This window comes from Nerophis lumbriciformis, linkage group LG36 (genome assembly GCF_033978685.3).
Source record: "Nerophis lumbriciformis linkage group LG36, RoL_Nlum_v2.1, whole genome shotgun sequence".
Taxonomy (NCBI): domain Eukaryota; kingdom Metazoa; phylum Chordata; class Actinopteri; order Syngnathiformes; family Syngnathidae; genus Nerophis; species Nerophis lumbriciformis.
In genome coordinates, this window is record NC_084583.2 from 17,832,113 (window position 1) to 17,848,754 (window position 16,642).

At 39.5% G+C, this 16,642-nt stretch overlaps 1 protein-coding gene across 1 annotated transcript in view; it reads left to right on the top strand.

The window, feature by feature from the left end:
• The window catches only part of arhgef6 (Rac/Cdc42 guanine nucleotide exchange factor (GEF) 6), a 124,075-nt gene that overhangs the window by 82,776 nt on the left and 24,657 nt on the right, over window positions 1-16,642 (top strand). Inside the window, exons 12-17 of the mRNA XM_061930193.2 lie at window positions 938-1,084; window positions 3,718-3,804; window positions 7,767-7,848; window positions 7,929-8,044; window positions 8,131-8,310; window positions 13,197-13,217. Coding sequence (XP_061786177.2) covers window positions 938-1,084; window positions 3,718-3,804; window positions 7,767-7,848; window positions 7,929-8,044; window positions 8,131-8,310; window positions 13,197-13,217 — 633 coding nt within the window. The remainder of the gene's footprint in view (window positions 1-937; window positions 1,085-3,717; window positions 3,805-7,766; window positions 7,849-7,928; window positions 8,045-8,130; window positions 8,311-13,196; window positions 13,218-16,642) is intronic.

Below are 16,642 nucleotides of genomic sequence, written 5' to 3' on the forward strand. Positions count from 1 at the left end.
TGTACGACGGAATGACAGACAGAAATACCCATTTTTTTATATATATAAATTTATTTATTTAGCTATTCTTGTTTAAATCACACTTACGTGTAACTTACAAATGACAATATATTTATTTATTTAAGTGTGTATCAAACTGGTAGCCCTTCGCATTAATCAGTACCCCAAGAAGTAGTTTTTGGTTTCAAAAAGGTTGGTGACCCCTGTACTAGGGCATCAAATCAGTGTCAGTTGAGTCGGTCCATAGGTTGCCTGTAGGGATTTTTAATGTCCAGCAGATGTCAGTATTTAGTGACACAGTATCGACACAGTATCAATACAGTTTTGCAATGTGTCGAAACGCTTCATGACGCCTCATCAACCCATCACTACTACTTACAGTCTCACAGATTCACACTGGAGGCCAGTTGCGCAGAGTTGACAGGGTCTAATATGTTTTTGCAGTTCTCCAATAGATACTTTTTGTCGACTTTTCAGTCGCTCCGATCCTCCTCCTGCACCCGGCCGCTCACTGTTAAAGACAACAGATGATTAGATTAACACGTACCACCTGTGCAATCTAATCATCTGCCAGCTGTGTCTCGCCGTCAGCACATGCCACGCCCCCGTCTGATGGCGCTCTGTTTTCAGCACCATGGACAGAGGCGGTGACCTTTACTCCTGCAGCGAGCTGATCACACTCCCCTTCCACAAAGTAGTTTTTAGCACATTTAAAAATAAGGCGATAATAATGATAACCTTGATAATTGTAATAAGAAATGTTCCTACAGTGACATCCCTAATTGGTACAAAACAATTAGCCATCCATCCATTTTCTACCGCTTGTCCCGTTCGATCTTAATTAACAAATCAAAATGAAAACGTCTGTATTCAAGAAATATTAATCTGAAACATTTTAAATATGATATTTGGTAACAGTAAGAATGTTTTGCTGCAGGTGCAGTGCCAGGACCTGCGAAAGCGCAAGAACCTGGAGCTCCAGATCTTGTCAGAAACGGTGCGCGGTTGGGACGGAGACAGCATGAAGAGTCTGGGTCACGTGGTCTACATGTCCCAGGTCCACTTGAGGAGCGGCTCCAGCGAGGTAAGCCAGGTCCATGATGGATGAACCTCTTCCCAGATTTACTTTCAATATGAGCCTTCGAAGTGTGGTCACCTGGACGGAACTCCTGTGGAAGACCCACTTTGTGTGTGTGTGTGTGTGTGTGTGTGTGTGTGTGTGTGTGTGTGTGTGTGTGTGTGTGTGTGTGTGTGTGTGTGTGTGTGTGTGTGTGTGTGTGTGTGTGTGTGTGTGTGTGTGTGTGTGGGTGGGTGTGTGTGTGTGTGGGTGTGTGGGTGTTTTTACCCTGATGACATAAACCATGGTCCCAATAACATTGCATCTAATAGAGAGCCAAATACTAGAGTCCGTGAACATTGCTCCAAAGTCAATATCTTTTGTTGATTCCATGTGCATACAAAAGTAAACATTGACAGGTGCAAAGGCAGCAACATATGATCAAACAAGATAAAGAAGGACTTCCTTAATCATCCCCCCAAAAAACCCGCCAGGTAAACGGCTGATTTGACCACTTCCGGCGCCGACGTAAGACAAGCCATATGTGACCATAGGATGAACGCTACTAAGACTATAGTGGCCATTAACAGTTAGCTTCTACAGCTGGGTTGCCCAAAGTGTGGCACAGGGGCCATCTGTGGTCCCTGACTCCTTTGTCATCTGTGGTCCCTGACTCCTTTGTCATCGGCCTTAAGCACGTTACAAAAAAACAAAAAATAGATCTCATTTGCACCCCTGGTGGTGACATCTATCAAAATGAGGGTGGTCCCAAAAAGGGAGGGATTTTTCAAATTGATTGTCTGTAGGTTTGAAAAACATATGAAATAACAAGTTTGTGTAAAAAATTTGAAGTGCTCCCCCTCTGGTCAACATATGAAATAACAAGTGTGCGTACAAATTTGAAGTGCTCCCCCTCTGGCCAACATATGAAGTAACAAGTGTAAGAAATTGAAATGCGCCCCCTTTGGACAAAATTAATAAAAAATAATAAAATAAATATGTATATAGAGACATACTGTAATAACTTGACGTAAATAATGAAGATTAAAAACCAATTATAAACAAACATAAAAACTAAAAGCTTATCTTTTTTATATTGGCATAGTATGTATTAGAGATGCGCGGTTTGCGGGCACAACCGCGGAGTCCGCGGATTATCCGCGGATCGGGCGGATGAAATTTAAAAAAATTAGATTTTATCCGCGGGTCGGGTCGGGTCGGGCGGTTGAAATAAAAAAAAATTAGATTTTAAATAGATTCAGGCGGGTGGCAGTTAAACCAATTGGGAAATATATATACATAGTTAAATGTTGTTACCCACATACGAAAAACGAGCAGGCACCTGCTGCATATGCCACAACAGAAGAAAAAAAAAAAAAGAGATGGACACTTTTACGGAGCGGAGAAGGGACGCCTCGCCGGGGTCCGGGACCGAGGCCCCTTCCCCCGAGAGGGCCCCACCGGGAGCCGTAGCTGAGGCGATCCGCGAGAAGGGCCCGACGCACGTCCAGGGTCACCACCGCGCCCACCGCACCGACACCCCGCCTCGTCCGCCTTCGCCGCGGCCGGCGTCACGCGCAGCAGGTAAGCAGCTTACCTGCCCGCCACCCCCGTGGCCGGGGGCTCGTAACAGGGGTCACTCCGCGCGCTCCGCCCGCGCAGCTTACCTGCCCGCCACCCCTGTTGCCGGGGGCGCGTAACAGGGGTCACTCCGCGCGCAGTGCGCTCACGAAAGGGGTGGGGCTCACCCTGGTTGATATAGACAGCAGGACGGTGGCCATGGAAGTCGGAACCCGCTAAGGAGTGTGTAACAACCCACCTGCCGAATCAACTAGCCCTGAAAATGGATGGCGCTGGAGCGTCGGGCCCATACCCGGCCGTCGCCGGCAGCGAGATGCGCTTGGAGGTGCGCTCAGCGCGGCTCCCATATGATTGCGCACTGGTGTGCGTCTGGGTCGTGACAGCGTGGCACGCGAATGTCTGTGCTGCATTGGATCAGTCTCCTTTCTTTAACAGGCAAAAGCTTTATAACCTCACTAATGCCTTGCATCGTCTATATTAGATATATAACAACGGGCGGGTGCGGGCGGGTGCGGTTCTGATCAAATGTTACATCGGGTGGATGGCGGATGGTTGAAGACTTTCTGATGCGGTTGCAGATGAAATAATTGCCTATCCGCGCATCTCTAGTATGTATATATTATTAATGTTGTAAATATCCATTTTCCTATTTTCAAAATGTATATTATGTTTATAAAGTCAGTAAATATGTCCCTGGACACATGAGGACTTTGAATATGACCAATGTATGATCCTGTAACTACTTGGTATCACATCCATACCTAAATGTGTGCTATCATCCAAAACTAATGTCAAGTATCAAAGAAGAGAAGAATAAGTGATTATTACATTTGAACAGGGTTAGGGTTAAAACAAGAAAAAGTGCATGAGGGAGTTGCCTACAGCCACAGCTGCAAATGTCAGTGTTTGTGACCCAGCGCTATGTGAATGATATTTATATAGCACTTTGTTTTCCTCACTTTGATTTGGTTTTAGAGAGCGTACACCCGGCAACTGTAAGAGTTATTTCAAATAGTCATTGACTTTGGCTTTTTCACGTCCAAGATGAAGACATCACATGACCTTCATGTGTCTTTCAGGACAAGGACGAGCGCTACTTGATGCTTTTCCCCAACGTGCTGCTGATGCTGTCCAGCAGTCCAAGGATGAGCGGCTTCATTTATCAGGCAAGTAGCAGTAAACCTCGCCTGATTGAACTAAAGCTGGGGTGTCCACACTTTGTCTGCAGGCCAGCTACTTGTCCATGTAGCAAGTGGAGGGGATCATTCATATTTATCATTTATATTCATTTATTTATGAAAGAGTGAAAGGTTTTTAATGATAATACAAGCATGTTTCTTTCATGAAGACAAGAATATAAGTTGCTATGATTGTGATGACTTGCATTGATTGGAATCAGACAGTAGTGATGATAACCTACACATTTTACAATGGAGGAGACAAACACAAAATAAAATAAAATAAAATACCCCGAAGGGAATAAGCTGTAGAAAATTAATGAATGGAAAATAAAATAAAAAAATTAAAAGAATAAAATAAAATAAATAAATAAAATAAAACACAAAACTAAATTAAATAAAACACACATAACTTGCATTGATTGGAATCAGACAGTAGTGATGATAACCTCCACATTTTACAATGGAGGAGAAAAACACAAAATAAAAAATAAAAAAATACCCCGAAGGGAATAAGCTGTAGAAAATTAATGAATGGAAAATAAAATAAAATAAAATAATTAAAATTAAAATTAAAAGTATAAAATAAAGTAAATAAATAAAATGAAACACAAGTGGGGGAAGAGTGGATCGTGAGATCGACAGGCGGATCGGTGCGGCATCTTCAGTAATGCGGACGCTGTATCGATCCGTTGTGGTGAAGAAGGAGCTGAGCCGGAAGGCAAAGCTCTTGATTTACCGGTCGATCTACGTTCCCATCCTCACCTATGGTCATGAGCTTTGGGTCATGACCGAAAGGACAAGATCACGGGTACAAGCGGCCGAAATGAGTTTCCTCCGCCGAGTGGCGGGGCTCTCCCTTAGAGATAGGGTGAGAAGCTCTGTCATTCGGGGGGAGCTCAAAGTAAAGCCGCTGCTCCTCCACATGGAGAGGAGCCAGATGAGGTGGTTCGGGCATCTGGTCAGGATGCCACCCGAACGCCTCCCTAGGAAGGTGTTTCGGGCACGTCCGACCGGTAGGAGGCCACGGGGAAGACCCAGGACACGCTGGGAAGACTATCTCTCCCGGCTGGCCTGGGAACGCCTCGGGATCCCCCGGGAGGAGCTGGACCAAGTGGCTGGGGAGAGGGAAGTCTGGGCTTCCCTGCTTAGGCTGCTGTCCCCGCGACCCGACCTCGGATAAGCGGAAGAAGATGGATGGATGGATGGAAACACAAAACAAAATAAAATAAAACACAAACAACTTGCATTGATTGGAATCAGGCAGTAGTGATGATAACGTCCACATTTTACAATGGAGGAGAAAAACACAATAAAATAAAATAAAATAAATAAATAAAAACAATTACAATTTTTATTTGTTTTAAATACAAAAATAAAACACAAAATAAAATAAAACACAAAAAACTTGCATTGATTGGAATCAGACAGTAGTGATGAAAACCTCCATTTTCAAATGGAGTAGAAAAACACAAAATAAAATAAAATATATTTTTTTATAAATAAATACAATAAAATAAAACACAAAAAACTTTCATTGATTGGAATCAGACAGTAGTGATGATAACCTCCACATTTTCAAATGAAGGAGAAAAACACAAAACAAAACAAATAAATAAATAAAATAAAATAAAACACAAATAACTTGCATTGATTGGAATCAGACAATAGTGATGATAACCTCCACATTTTCAAATGGAGGAGAATAACACAAAAATAAAATAGAATAAATAAATAAAAAAATAAAACACAAAATAAAATAAAATAAAACACAAATAACTTGCATTGATTGGAATCAGACAGTAGTGATGATAACCTCCACATTTTACAATGGAGGAGAATAACACAAAATAAAATAGAATAAATAAATAATAAATAAATAAATAAAATAAAACACAAAATAAAATAAAATAAAACACAAATAACTTGCATTGATTGGAATCAGACAGTAGTGATGATAACGTCTACATTTTCAAATGGAGGAGAAAAACACAAAACAAAACAAAAATAAAATAAATAAAATAAAATAAAACACAAATAACTTGCATTGATTAGAATCAGACAATAGTGGTGATAACCTCCACATTTTCAAATGGAGGAGAATAACACAAAATAAAATAGAATAAATAAATAATAAATAAATAGATCAAATAAAACACAAAATAAAATAAAATAAAACACAAATAACTTGCATTGATTGGAATCAGACAGTAGTGATGATAATGTCCACATTTTCAAATGGAAGAGAATAACACAAAATAAAATAAAATAAATTGAAAAAAATTAATTAATTAATAAATAAAATAAAACACAAAATAAAATAAAACACAAAAAACTTGCATTGATTGGAATCAGACAGTAGTGATGATAACCTCCACATTTTACAATGGAGGAGACAAACACAAAATAAAATAAAATAAAATAAAATACCCTGAAGGGAATAAGCAGTAGCAAATGGATGGATGGAAAATAAAATAATTAAAATTAAAATTAAAATTAAAAGAATAAAATAAAGTAAATAAATAAAATGAAACACAAAATAAAATAAAATAAAACACAAATAACTTGCATTGATTGGAATCAGACAGTAGTGGTGACAACCTCCACATTTTACAATGGAGGAGACAAACACAAAATAAAATAAAATAAAATACCCCGAAGGGAATAAGCAGTAGCAAATGGATGGATGGAAAATAAAATAAAATAATTAAAATTAAAATGAAAAGAATAAAATAAAGTAAATAAATAAAATGAAACACAAAATAAAATAAAATAAAACACAAATAACTTGCATTGATTGGAATCAGACAGTAGTGGTGATAACCTACACATTTTACAATGGAGGAGAAAAACACAAAATAAAATAAAATAAAATAAATAAATAAAAACAATTACAAATTTTATTTTTTTTAAATACAAAAATACAAATAAAACACAAAATAAAATAAAACACCAAAAACTTGCATTGATTGGAATCAGACAGTAGTGATGAAAACCTCCACATTTTCAAATGGAGGAGAAAAACACAAAATAAAATAAAATATTTTTTTATAAATAAATAAAATAAAATAAAACACCAAAAACTTGCATTGATTGGAATCAGACAGTAGTGATGATAACGTCCACATTTTCAAATGGAGGAGAAAAACACAAAACAAAACAAATAAAAAATAAATAAAATAAAATAAAATAAAACACAAATAACTTGCATTGATTGGAATCAGACAATAGTGATGATAACCTCCACATTTTCAAATGGAGGAGAATAACACAAAATAAAATAAAATAATTAATTAATAAAATAAATAAATAAATAAATAAAACACAAAAAACTTGCATTGATTGGAATCAGACAGTAGTGATGATCCACATTTTACAATGGAGGAGAAAAACACAAAATAAAATAAAATAAAACACAAAAAAATTCACCCTTGCTCCTGATGGGTGGTGGTTAGGGTTTGCCTTTCATGGCAGCTCCTGCCATCAGTGTGTGAATGTGGAAATAGTGTCAAAGCGCTTTGAGTACCTTGAAGGTAGAAAAGCGCTCTACAAGTATAACCCATTTATCATTTACCATTAGAAGAAGATATGGCGTCCCTCAGAGAAGGACCTCTTTTAGGGCTTACGGCAAATGACCAGGGCGGCCGCGGCTTTTGCCACAGTTGCCGTGGTTAAATTCGAGCCCCGCTGTTGAAATAAAAAGTGTTTCTCGCCTTCCTGTCGGTCATTTTTTCTTAATAATGATCTCACAACACCCTCGGGTGCCGTGAATGTCGACCAAGTGACCAAAGTCACAACCTGGTAAAGATTGATGATCCATCATTTTTAGCTCTATTTTTTTAATGCCTGGCTGGCGGTGGACTGACACACCCTCCACCAGCCACCGCGAGCTCGCCATCCACATGATGGCACCCCTGAAGTAAACAATGATGGCGTCCATGTTGGTTTAGGGAAGGCTGGCGTTGACGGGCACCACGGTGACGAGGCATGCGGAGGACGCCGACGGTGCACACTATGCCTTCGACATCACAGGTCTGTGTGCCCATTCCTCCTGTCACGTGACGTGATGTGACGTGATGTGACGTGACGTGAAGTGTGTTTGTGTGGCGCAGGAAGCGTGGCGGAGCGCGTCACCGTCTTCTGCAGCAGCGCGGGCGAGCTGCAGGAGTGGCTGGAGCACCTGCAGCCGTTTAGTAAAGGAGGCAGCCCCGCAGGCACCATCTCGAAGGTGAGACGACCACAAAGTGCACCACCCGGCCCACACGGAGGTGAAGACGGTAAAAGCGTTATCACCGACTCGTTTTCTTGGCGCAGAGCGTGGAGAGCAAGTCACTGAGCATGGTGGGCGCCCCCACCCACTTGTCACACCTCGGCAGCTTCAGCGGCACCAGCCGTGGGCCCCTGGAACCGCCCAAAACCAGCAAGCCCTGGTCGCTCAGCTGCCTGCGCCCAGCGCCGCCCCTTAAGGCCTCCGCTGCCCTGGGCTACAAGGAGGTTAGTCCCTTCAAGGACTCAACTGCTGTTGTTACCAAGGTTACTATTAACTAGTTACAGTGGGGCATAAAAGTATTTAGTCAGCCACCGATTGTGCAAGTTCTCCCACTTAAAATGATGACAGAGGTCTGTCATTTTCATCATAGGTACACTTCAACTGTGAGAGACAGAATGTGAAAAAAAAATCCAGGAATTCACATTGTAGGAATTTTAAAGGATTTATTTGTATATTATAGTGGAAAATAAGTATTTGGTCACTTCAAAGAAGGAAGATCTCTGGCTCTCACAGACCTGAAACTTCTTCTTTAAGAAGCTCTTCTGTCCTCCACTCGTTACCTGTATTAATGGCACCTGTTTTAACTGGTTATCTGTATAAAAGACACCTGTCCACACCCTCAAACAGTCAGACTCCAAACTCCACTATGGCCAAGACCAAAGAGCTGTCGAAGGACACTAGGAAAAGAATTGTAGACCTGCACCAGACTGTGAAGAGTGAATCTACAATAGGCAAGCAGCTTGGTGTGAAAAAATCAACTGTGGGAGCAATTATCAGAAAATGGAAGACATACAAGACCACTGATAATCTCCCTCGATCTGGGGCTCCACGCAAGATCTCATCCTGTGGGGTCAAAATGATCATGAGAACGGTGTGCAAAAATCCCAGAACCACACGGGGGGACCTGGTGAATGACCTGCAGAGAGCTGGGACCAAAGTAACAAAGGTTACCATCAGTAACACACTACGCCGACAGGGAATCAAATCCTGCAGTGCCAGACGTGTCCCCCTGCTTAAGCCAGTGCATGTCCAGGCTCGTCTGAAGTTTGCCAGAGAGCACATGGATGATACAGCAGAGGATTGGGAGAATGTCATGTGGTCAGATGAAACCAAAATAGAACTTTTTGGTATAAACTCAACTCGTCGTGTTTGGAGGAAGAAGAATACTGAGTTGCATCCCAAGAACACCATACCTACTGTGAAGCATGGGGGTGGAAACATCATGCTTTGGGGCTGTTTTTCTGCCAAGGGGACAGGCCGACTGATCCGTGTTAAGGAAAGAATGAATGGGGCCATGTATCGTGAGATTTTGAGCCAAAACCTCCTTCCATCAGTGAGAGCTTTGAAGATGAAACATGGCTGGGTCTTCCAGCATGACAATGATCCCAAACACACCGCCCGGGCAACGAAGGAGTGGCTCCGTAAGAAGCATTTGAAAGTCCTGGAGTGGCCTAGCCAGTCTCCAGACCTCAACCCCATAGAAAATCTGTGGAGGGAGTTGAAAGTCCGTGTTGCTCGGCGACAGCCCCAAAACATCACTGCTCTTGAGAAGATCTGCATGGAGGAATGGGTCAAAATACCAGCTACTGTGTGTGCAAACCTGGTAAAGACCTATAGTAATCATTTGACCTCTGTTATTGCCAACAAAGGTTATATTACAAAGTATTGAGTTGAATTTTTGTTATTGACCAAATACTTATTTTCCACCATAATTTACAAATAAATTATTTAAAAATTCTACAATGTGAATTCCTGGATTTTTTTTCACATTCTGTCTCTCAGAGTTGAAGTGTACCTATGATGAAAATTACAGACCTCTGTCATCATTTTAAGTGGGAGAACTTGCACAATTGGTGGCTGACTAAATACTTTTTTGCCCCACTGTATACATGTGTTACCAAGGTTACTATTAACCAGTTATACATGTGTTACCAATAGGGGTGTAACGGTACGTGTATTTGTATTGAACCGTTTCGGTACGGGGGTTCCGGTTCAGTTCGGAGGTGTACCGAACGAGTTTCCACACGGACATATTAAGTAGCGTAACGCACGTTGTGTAAACAATGCACACCGAGGCGCAACACACGGCATGCTAGCAGCTAACGGGCTAGGATAGACTGACCATGCGTCCTCTTTTCACCGGACATGTCCTCTTTTGCGGAGCTGTCCCGGCGGAGTTTCTTAAATGCCTCAAATGTCCGGCATTTTGAGTCAGGGTTGCGTGTATTTTCAATGTACGTTCAAGGTTAAGAAGGGGTTAAAAACAAAACAATCAGCAGCATTGGTGAGGGAGGGGCAGAGACAGAGAGAGAGAGAGAGTTATGTATGATAAACGCGCATGCGTCACCAGGCTCTGCTTTTTATCCATAGATTTATCACATTTAATTTTTTATTATCTATAGCAGGGGTGTCAAAAGTGTGCCCCGGAGGCCATTTGCGGCCCACAGATAATGTTTTAAAGGCCCATGGCACATTCTAAAAATACTAAACAAAAGTGAAGTAAAAAAGCTTAAAGGTTAAATGTAATTTAGAAAAAGTTGCAATGTTGACTAATAAAACAAAGCTGTTTTTTTTCTTTTCTTTCAAACTGTCATTGCTCAAAACATAATATTGAATCAAAAATCAATGTTATTATGAATTATTGACCTATCCAAGGTTCCCATTACTTCACATCAAATATTACACTAAGAAAAATATTTTTGCAAATTTAGTAAATAACCCAAAATTTATATTTTGTTGTTTTCTTACTGTACCGAAAATAGGGCTGCAACAACTTATCGATTAAATCGATTAAAATCTATTAAAAAAATAGTTGGCGATTAATTTAGTCATCGATTCGTTGGATCTATGCTATGCGCATGCGCAGAGGCAATTTTGTCTATTTTTTTTTTTTTTTTAATATATATATATATTTTTTATAAACCTTTTATTTATTAACTGCAACATGTACAAACAGCTGAGAAAAAATAATCAAAATAAGTATGGTGCCAGTATGCTGTTTTTTTTCCAATAAAATACTGGAAATGATAGAAATGTAGTTTGTCTCTTTTATCCGATGATTAATCGAAGTAATAATCGACAGATTAATCGATTATCAAATGAATCGTCAGTTGCAGCCCTCGTGTTACGATGTAAAGGAGGGGTGGTTGTCTCTATGTTACGATATAAAGGAGGGGTGGTTGTCTCTATGTTACGATGTAAAGGAGGGGTGGTTGTCTCTGTTACGATATAAAGGAGGGGTGGTTGTCTCTATGTTACGATGTAAAGGAGGGGTGGTTGTCTCTGTTACGATATAAAGGAGGGGTGGTTGTCTCTATGTTACGATGTAAAGGAGGGGTGGTTGTCTCTATGTTACGATGTAAAGGAGGGGTGGTTGTCTCTATGTTACTATGTAAAGGAGGGGTGGTTGTCTCTATGTTACGATATAAAGGAGGGGTGGTTGTCTCTATGTTACGATATAAAGGAGGGGTGGTTGTCTCTGTGTTACGATATAAAGGAGGGGTGGTTGTCTCTATGTTACGATGTAAAGGAGGGGTGGTTGTCTCTATGTTACGATGTAAAGGAGGGGTGGTTGTCTCTATGTTACGATGTAAAGGAGGGGTGGTTGTCTCTATGTTACGATGTAAAGGAGGGGTGGTTGTCTCTATGTTACGATGTAAAGGAGGGGTGGTTGTCTCTATGTTACGATGTAAAGGAGGGGTGGTTGTCTCTATGTTACGATGTAAAGGAGGGGTGGTTGTCTCTATGTTACGATGTAAAGGAGGGGTGGTTGTCTCTATGTTACGATGTAAAGGAGGGGTGGTTGTCTCTATGTTACGATGTAAAGGAGGGGTGGTTGTCTCTATGTTACGATGTAAAGGAGGGGTGGTTGTCTCTATGTTACGATGTAAAGGAGGGGTGGTTGTCTCTATGTTACGATATAAAGGAGGGGTGGTTGTCTCTATGTTACGATGTAAAGGAGGGGTGGTTGTCTCTATGTTACGATGTAAAGGAGGGGTGGTTGTCTCTATGTTACGATGTAAAGGAGGGGTGGTTGTCTCTATGTTACGATGTAAAGGAGGGGTGGTTGTCTCTATGTTACGATGTAAAGGAGGGGTGGTTGTCTCTATGTTACGATGTAAAGGAGGGGTGGTTGTCTCTATGTTACGATGTAAAGGAGGGGTGGTTGTCTCTGTGTTATGATGGTTGTAATGCACAAGTATGTGTCAATGACTTTTCTTAATTTAATTACATGCTATAGTATAATTGTATTGCATGTTTTTGTATATTTTTAATTTAGGTAACCAGGGACTGCAATAGAAATGAGCTATTTAGCTATAATCTGGCGCAGAACTTATCTGTCTTTAAGCTTAATGTCTCTGGTTTTTGGTGTGTCCAACTTTTTGTCAGCGAGTTTGACACACCATGTTATGGATTATATTACACATGAAATAGAAAATAGTTTTTTAACAAATGGGTGGATGCATAAATTACATTTTTGTATTAGTCTTGTGAGCAAATGTATTTATTTAACATTTTAGAATATTATTTTTTTTAAATGTATAGACATATGGTTACTAATATTGATCCTATACGGAAAATTAATTAGACTTCAAAATTATTTTTTTTAATAATAATAATATACAAATATAATTATGATTATTATGTAATATTACATTTAATTTAATTAGTTTTATTCGTATGAAAAAATAGATACAAAATAAATGCCTTTACCTTAATAGATGCCTGCTACTCTCTGCTGTTGAGTAAATAAATGTCCTTTATGATATGATACTGCGCCGAAAGACACACTGTATCATTCATTGTATTTTCCTTTCTCATTTTCCTGGAAAAAATCTTACATTTGGCTCCTCTTTTTGCATTTGGAGACACTGAATCCTTCTGGCATGTGCATGTAACCACTCGCATGACTCCAAGCCAACATTATTTTATAAGCAGCCCACAAAAGTCATTCTTTTCTAATCCCACAATGCATTGCTCTTCTCCCCACCACACAACTCATGGAGGGTGTTGCTAGTGTGTGATAATTAATGTCTACATCTTCATCACGTGCTTCTCCTGACATATTTTCATGCACTTTTTCTTCTCTTTCTCCACTCCCTGTGTGTAGAGGATGTCTTATATCATGAAGGTAAGGTTAGATTCCTCTCTACTTTCTTCTCTCAGTGTTTGTGTGTGTATATATATATATATGTGTGTGTGTACAGTCGTGGTCAAAAGTTTACATACACTTGTAAAGAACATAATGTCATGGCTGTTTTGAGTTTCCCAAAATGTATTTCTGGGATTAAAGGCCTCACCTTTTCTCCTCCAAACATATTGCTGGGTATTGTGGCCAAACAGCTCCATTTTTGTTTCATCTGACATCACATTGACAAAGATAAGACCTTCTGGAGGAAAGTTCTGTGGTCAGATGAAACAAAAATGGATCTGTTTGGCCACAATACCCAGCAATATGTTTGGAGGAGAAAAGGTGAGGCCTTTAATCCCAGGAACACCATCCATACTGTCAAGCATGGTGGTGGTAGTATTATGCTCTGGGCCTGTTTTGCTGCCAATGGAACTGCTGCTTTAAATGGGACAATGAAAAAAAAGGAAGATAACCTCTAAATTCAAGTCTTTTAACATTTTTCTAAAAAAAAAAAAATTCCCGCTTTTCCCAAAATTCACACATTTTCATGAAATCCCCATTCAAATCAATGGGACATTTTTCAAAGGTCCACAATTTTTCATCCGATTCAAACCGTTCCAACTCCAAAATATTCAACATTTTCAAAATTGTGTGCTCTCCTTCAACGATTTAAAACACGTTTCCCGGATTTTTAAGAATTCCCAGTTTTCAGGGACATTTTTTCCCCATTCAAAATGAATGGGACATTTTTCCAATTTCCACATTTTTCAACCCATTCCAACCATTCCACCTTCAACACATTCCACTCATCCTGGACATTCAAACTATCATTCTTCCAAGTTCAAAAAAATTCCAGGATTTTCCAGAATTCCAGGTTTTGCTAAAGCCCTATTTCCACCCTTTTTTCCGGCGACTACTTTTCAACCCACTTCAACCGTCAAATAATTCCTCTTAATCAGGACAAAAAAACAAAGTTGTTTGTTGAACTGGAAAAATTCCCACAATGGAACGTGTGCTTTAAATGGGACAATGAAAAAGGAGGATTAGCTCCAAATTGTTCAGGACAAGCTAAAATCATCAGCCCGGAGGTTGGGTCTTGGGCGCGGTTGGGTGTTCCAACAGGACAATGACCCCAAACACACCTCAAAAGTGGTAAAGGAATGGCTAAATCAGGCTAGAATGAAGGTTTTAGAATGGCCTTCCCAAAGTCCTGACTTAAACGTGTGGACAATGCTGAAGAAACAAGTCCATGTCAGAAAAGCAACACATTTAGCTGAACTGCACCAATTTTGTTATTTTTTTTGTAACCCAATTTATGGGTTGCTAGTATTTAGTTTGATTTTGGAGTCATTTTTTTATAAAGACCAACCCATTTTCTGGGTTAAATGGGTATTATTTGAACTCAATTTCTGGGTTTTCAAAATGATGCACCATTTTGGGTTGTTTTTCCAATGAGTGACCCATTTTTGGGTAAACGTGGTAAAGGAATGGCTAAATCACGCTAGAATTAAGGTTTTAGAATGGCCTTCCCAGAGGACAATGCTGAAGAAACAAGTCCATGTCAGAAAAGCAACACATTTAGCTGAACTGCACCAATTTTGTCAAGAGGAGTGGTCAAAAATTCAAGCAGAAGAAACTAAAATTTGGATTGAGAGCCTCCCCACACACTAAAAAATGCTGGGTTATTTTTTTGTAACCCAATTTATGGGTTGCTAGTATTTAGTTAGATTTTGGAGTTATTTTTTTTTACATACACCAACCCATTTTCTGTGTTAAAAGGGTATTATTTGAACTCAATTTCTGGGTTTTCAAAATGATGCACCATTTTTGGGTTGTTTTTCAAAGAGCAACCCATTTTCTGGGTTATAAGGGTATTATTTGAACTCAATTTCTGGGTTTTCAAAATGATGCACCATTTTGGGTTGTTTTTCCAATGAGTGACCCATTTTTGGGTAAAGGTGGTAAAGGAATGGCTAAATCACGCTAGAATTAAGGTTTTAGAATGGCCTGCCCAGAGGACAATGCTGAAGAAACAAGTCCATGTCAGAAAAGCAACACGTTTAGCTGAACTGCACCAATTTTGTCAAGAGGAGTGGTCATAAATTCAAGCAGAAGAAACAAAAATTTGGGTTGAGAGCCTCCCCACACACTAAAAAAAATGCTGGGTTATTTTTTTGTAACCCAATTTATGGGTTGCTAGTATTTAGTTAGATTTTGGAGTTATTTTTTTTTACAAACATCAACCCATTTTCTGGGTTAAAAGGGTATTATTTGAACTCAATTTCTGGGTTTTCAAAATGATGCACCATTTTTGGGTTGTTTTTCAAAGAGCAACCCATTTTCTGGGTTATAAGGGTATTATTTGAACTCAATTTCTGGGTTTTCAAAATGATGCACCATTTCGGGTTGCTTTTCAATGAGTGACCCATTTTTGGGTAAACGTGGTAAAGGAATGGCTAAATCACGCTAGAATTAAGGTGCTAGAATGGCCTTCCCAAAGGACAATGCTGAAGAAACAAGTCCATGTCAGAGAAGCAACACGTTTAGCTGAACTGCACCAATTTTGTCAAGAGGAGTGGTCAAAAATTTAAGCAGAAGAAACTAAAATTTGGGTTGAGAGCCTCCCCACACACTAAAAAAATGCTGTGTTATTTTTTGTAACCCAATTTATGGGTTGCTAGTATTTAGTTAGATTTTAGAGTTATTTTTTTTATAAAGACTAACCCATTTTCTGTGTTAAAAGGGTATTATTTGAACTCAATTTCTGGGTTTTCAAAATGATGCACCATTTTGGGTTGTTTTTCAAAGAGCAACCCATTTTCTGGGTTATAAGGGTATTATTTGAACTCAATTTCTGGGTTTTCAAAATGATGCACCATTTTGGGTTGTTTTTCCAATGAGTGACCCATTTTTGGGTAAAGGAATGGCTAAATCACGCTAGAATTAAGGTTTTAGAATGGCCTTCCCAGAGGACAATGCTGAAGAAACAAGTCCATGTCAGAAAAGCAACACGTTTAGCTGATCTGCACCAATTTTGTCAAGAGGAGTGGTCAAAAATTCAAGCAGAAGAAACTAAAATTTGGATTGAGAGCCTCCCCACACAAAAAAAATGCTGGTTTATTTTTTTGTAACCCAATTTATGGGTTGCTAGTATTTAGTTAGATTTTGGAGTTTGTTTTTTTTACAAACACCAACCCATTTTCTGGGTTAAAAGGGTATTATTTGAACTCAATTTCTGGGTTTTCAAAATGATGCACCGTTTTTGGGTTGTTTTTCAAAGAGCAACCCATTTTCTGGGTTATAAGGGTATTATTTGAACTCAATTTCTGGGTTTTCAAAATGATGCACCATTTCGGGTTGCTTTTCAATGAGTGACCCATTTTTGGGTAAACGTGGTAAAGGAATGGCTAAATCACGCTAGAATT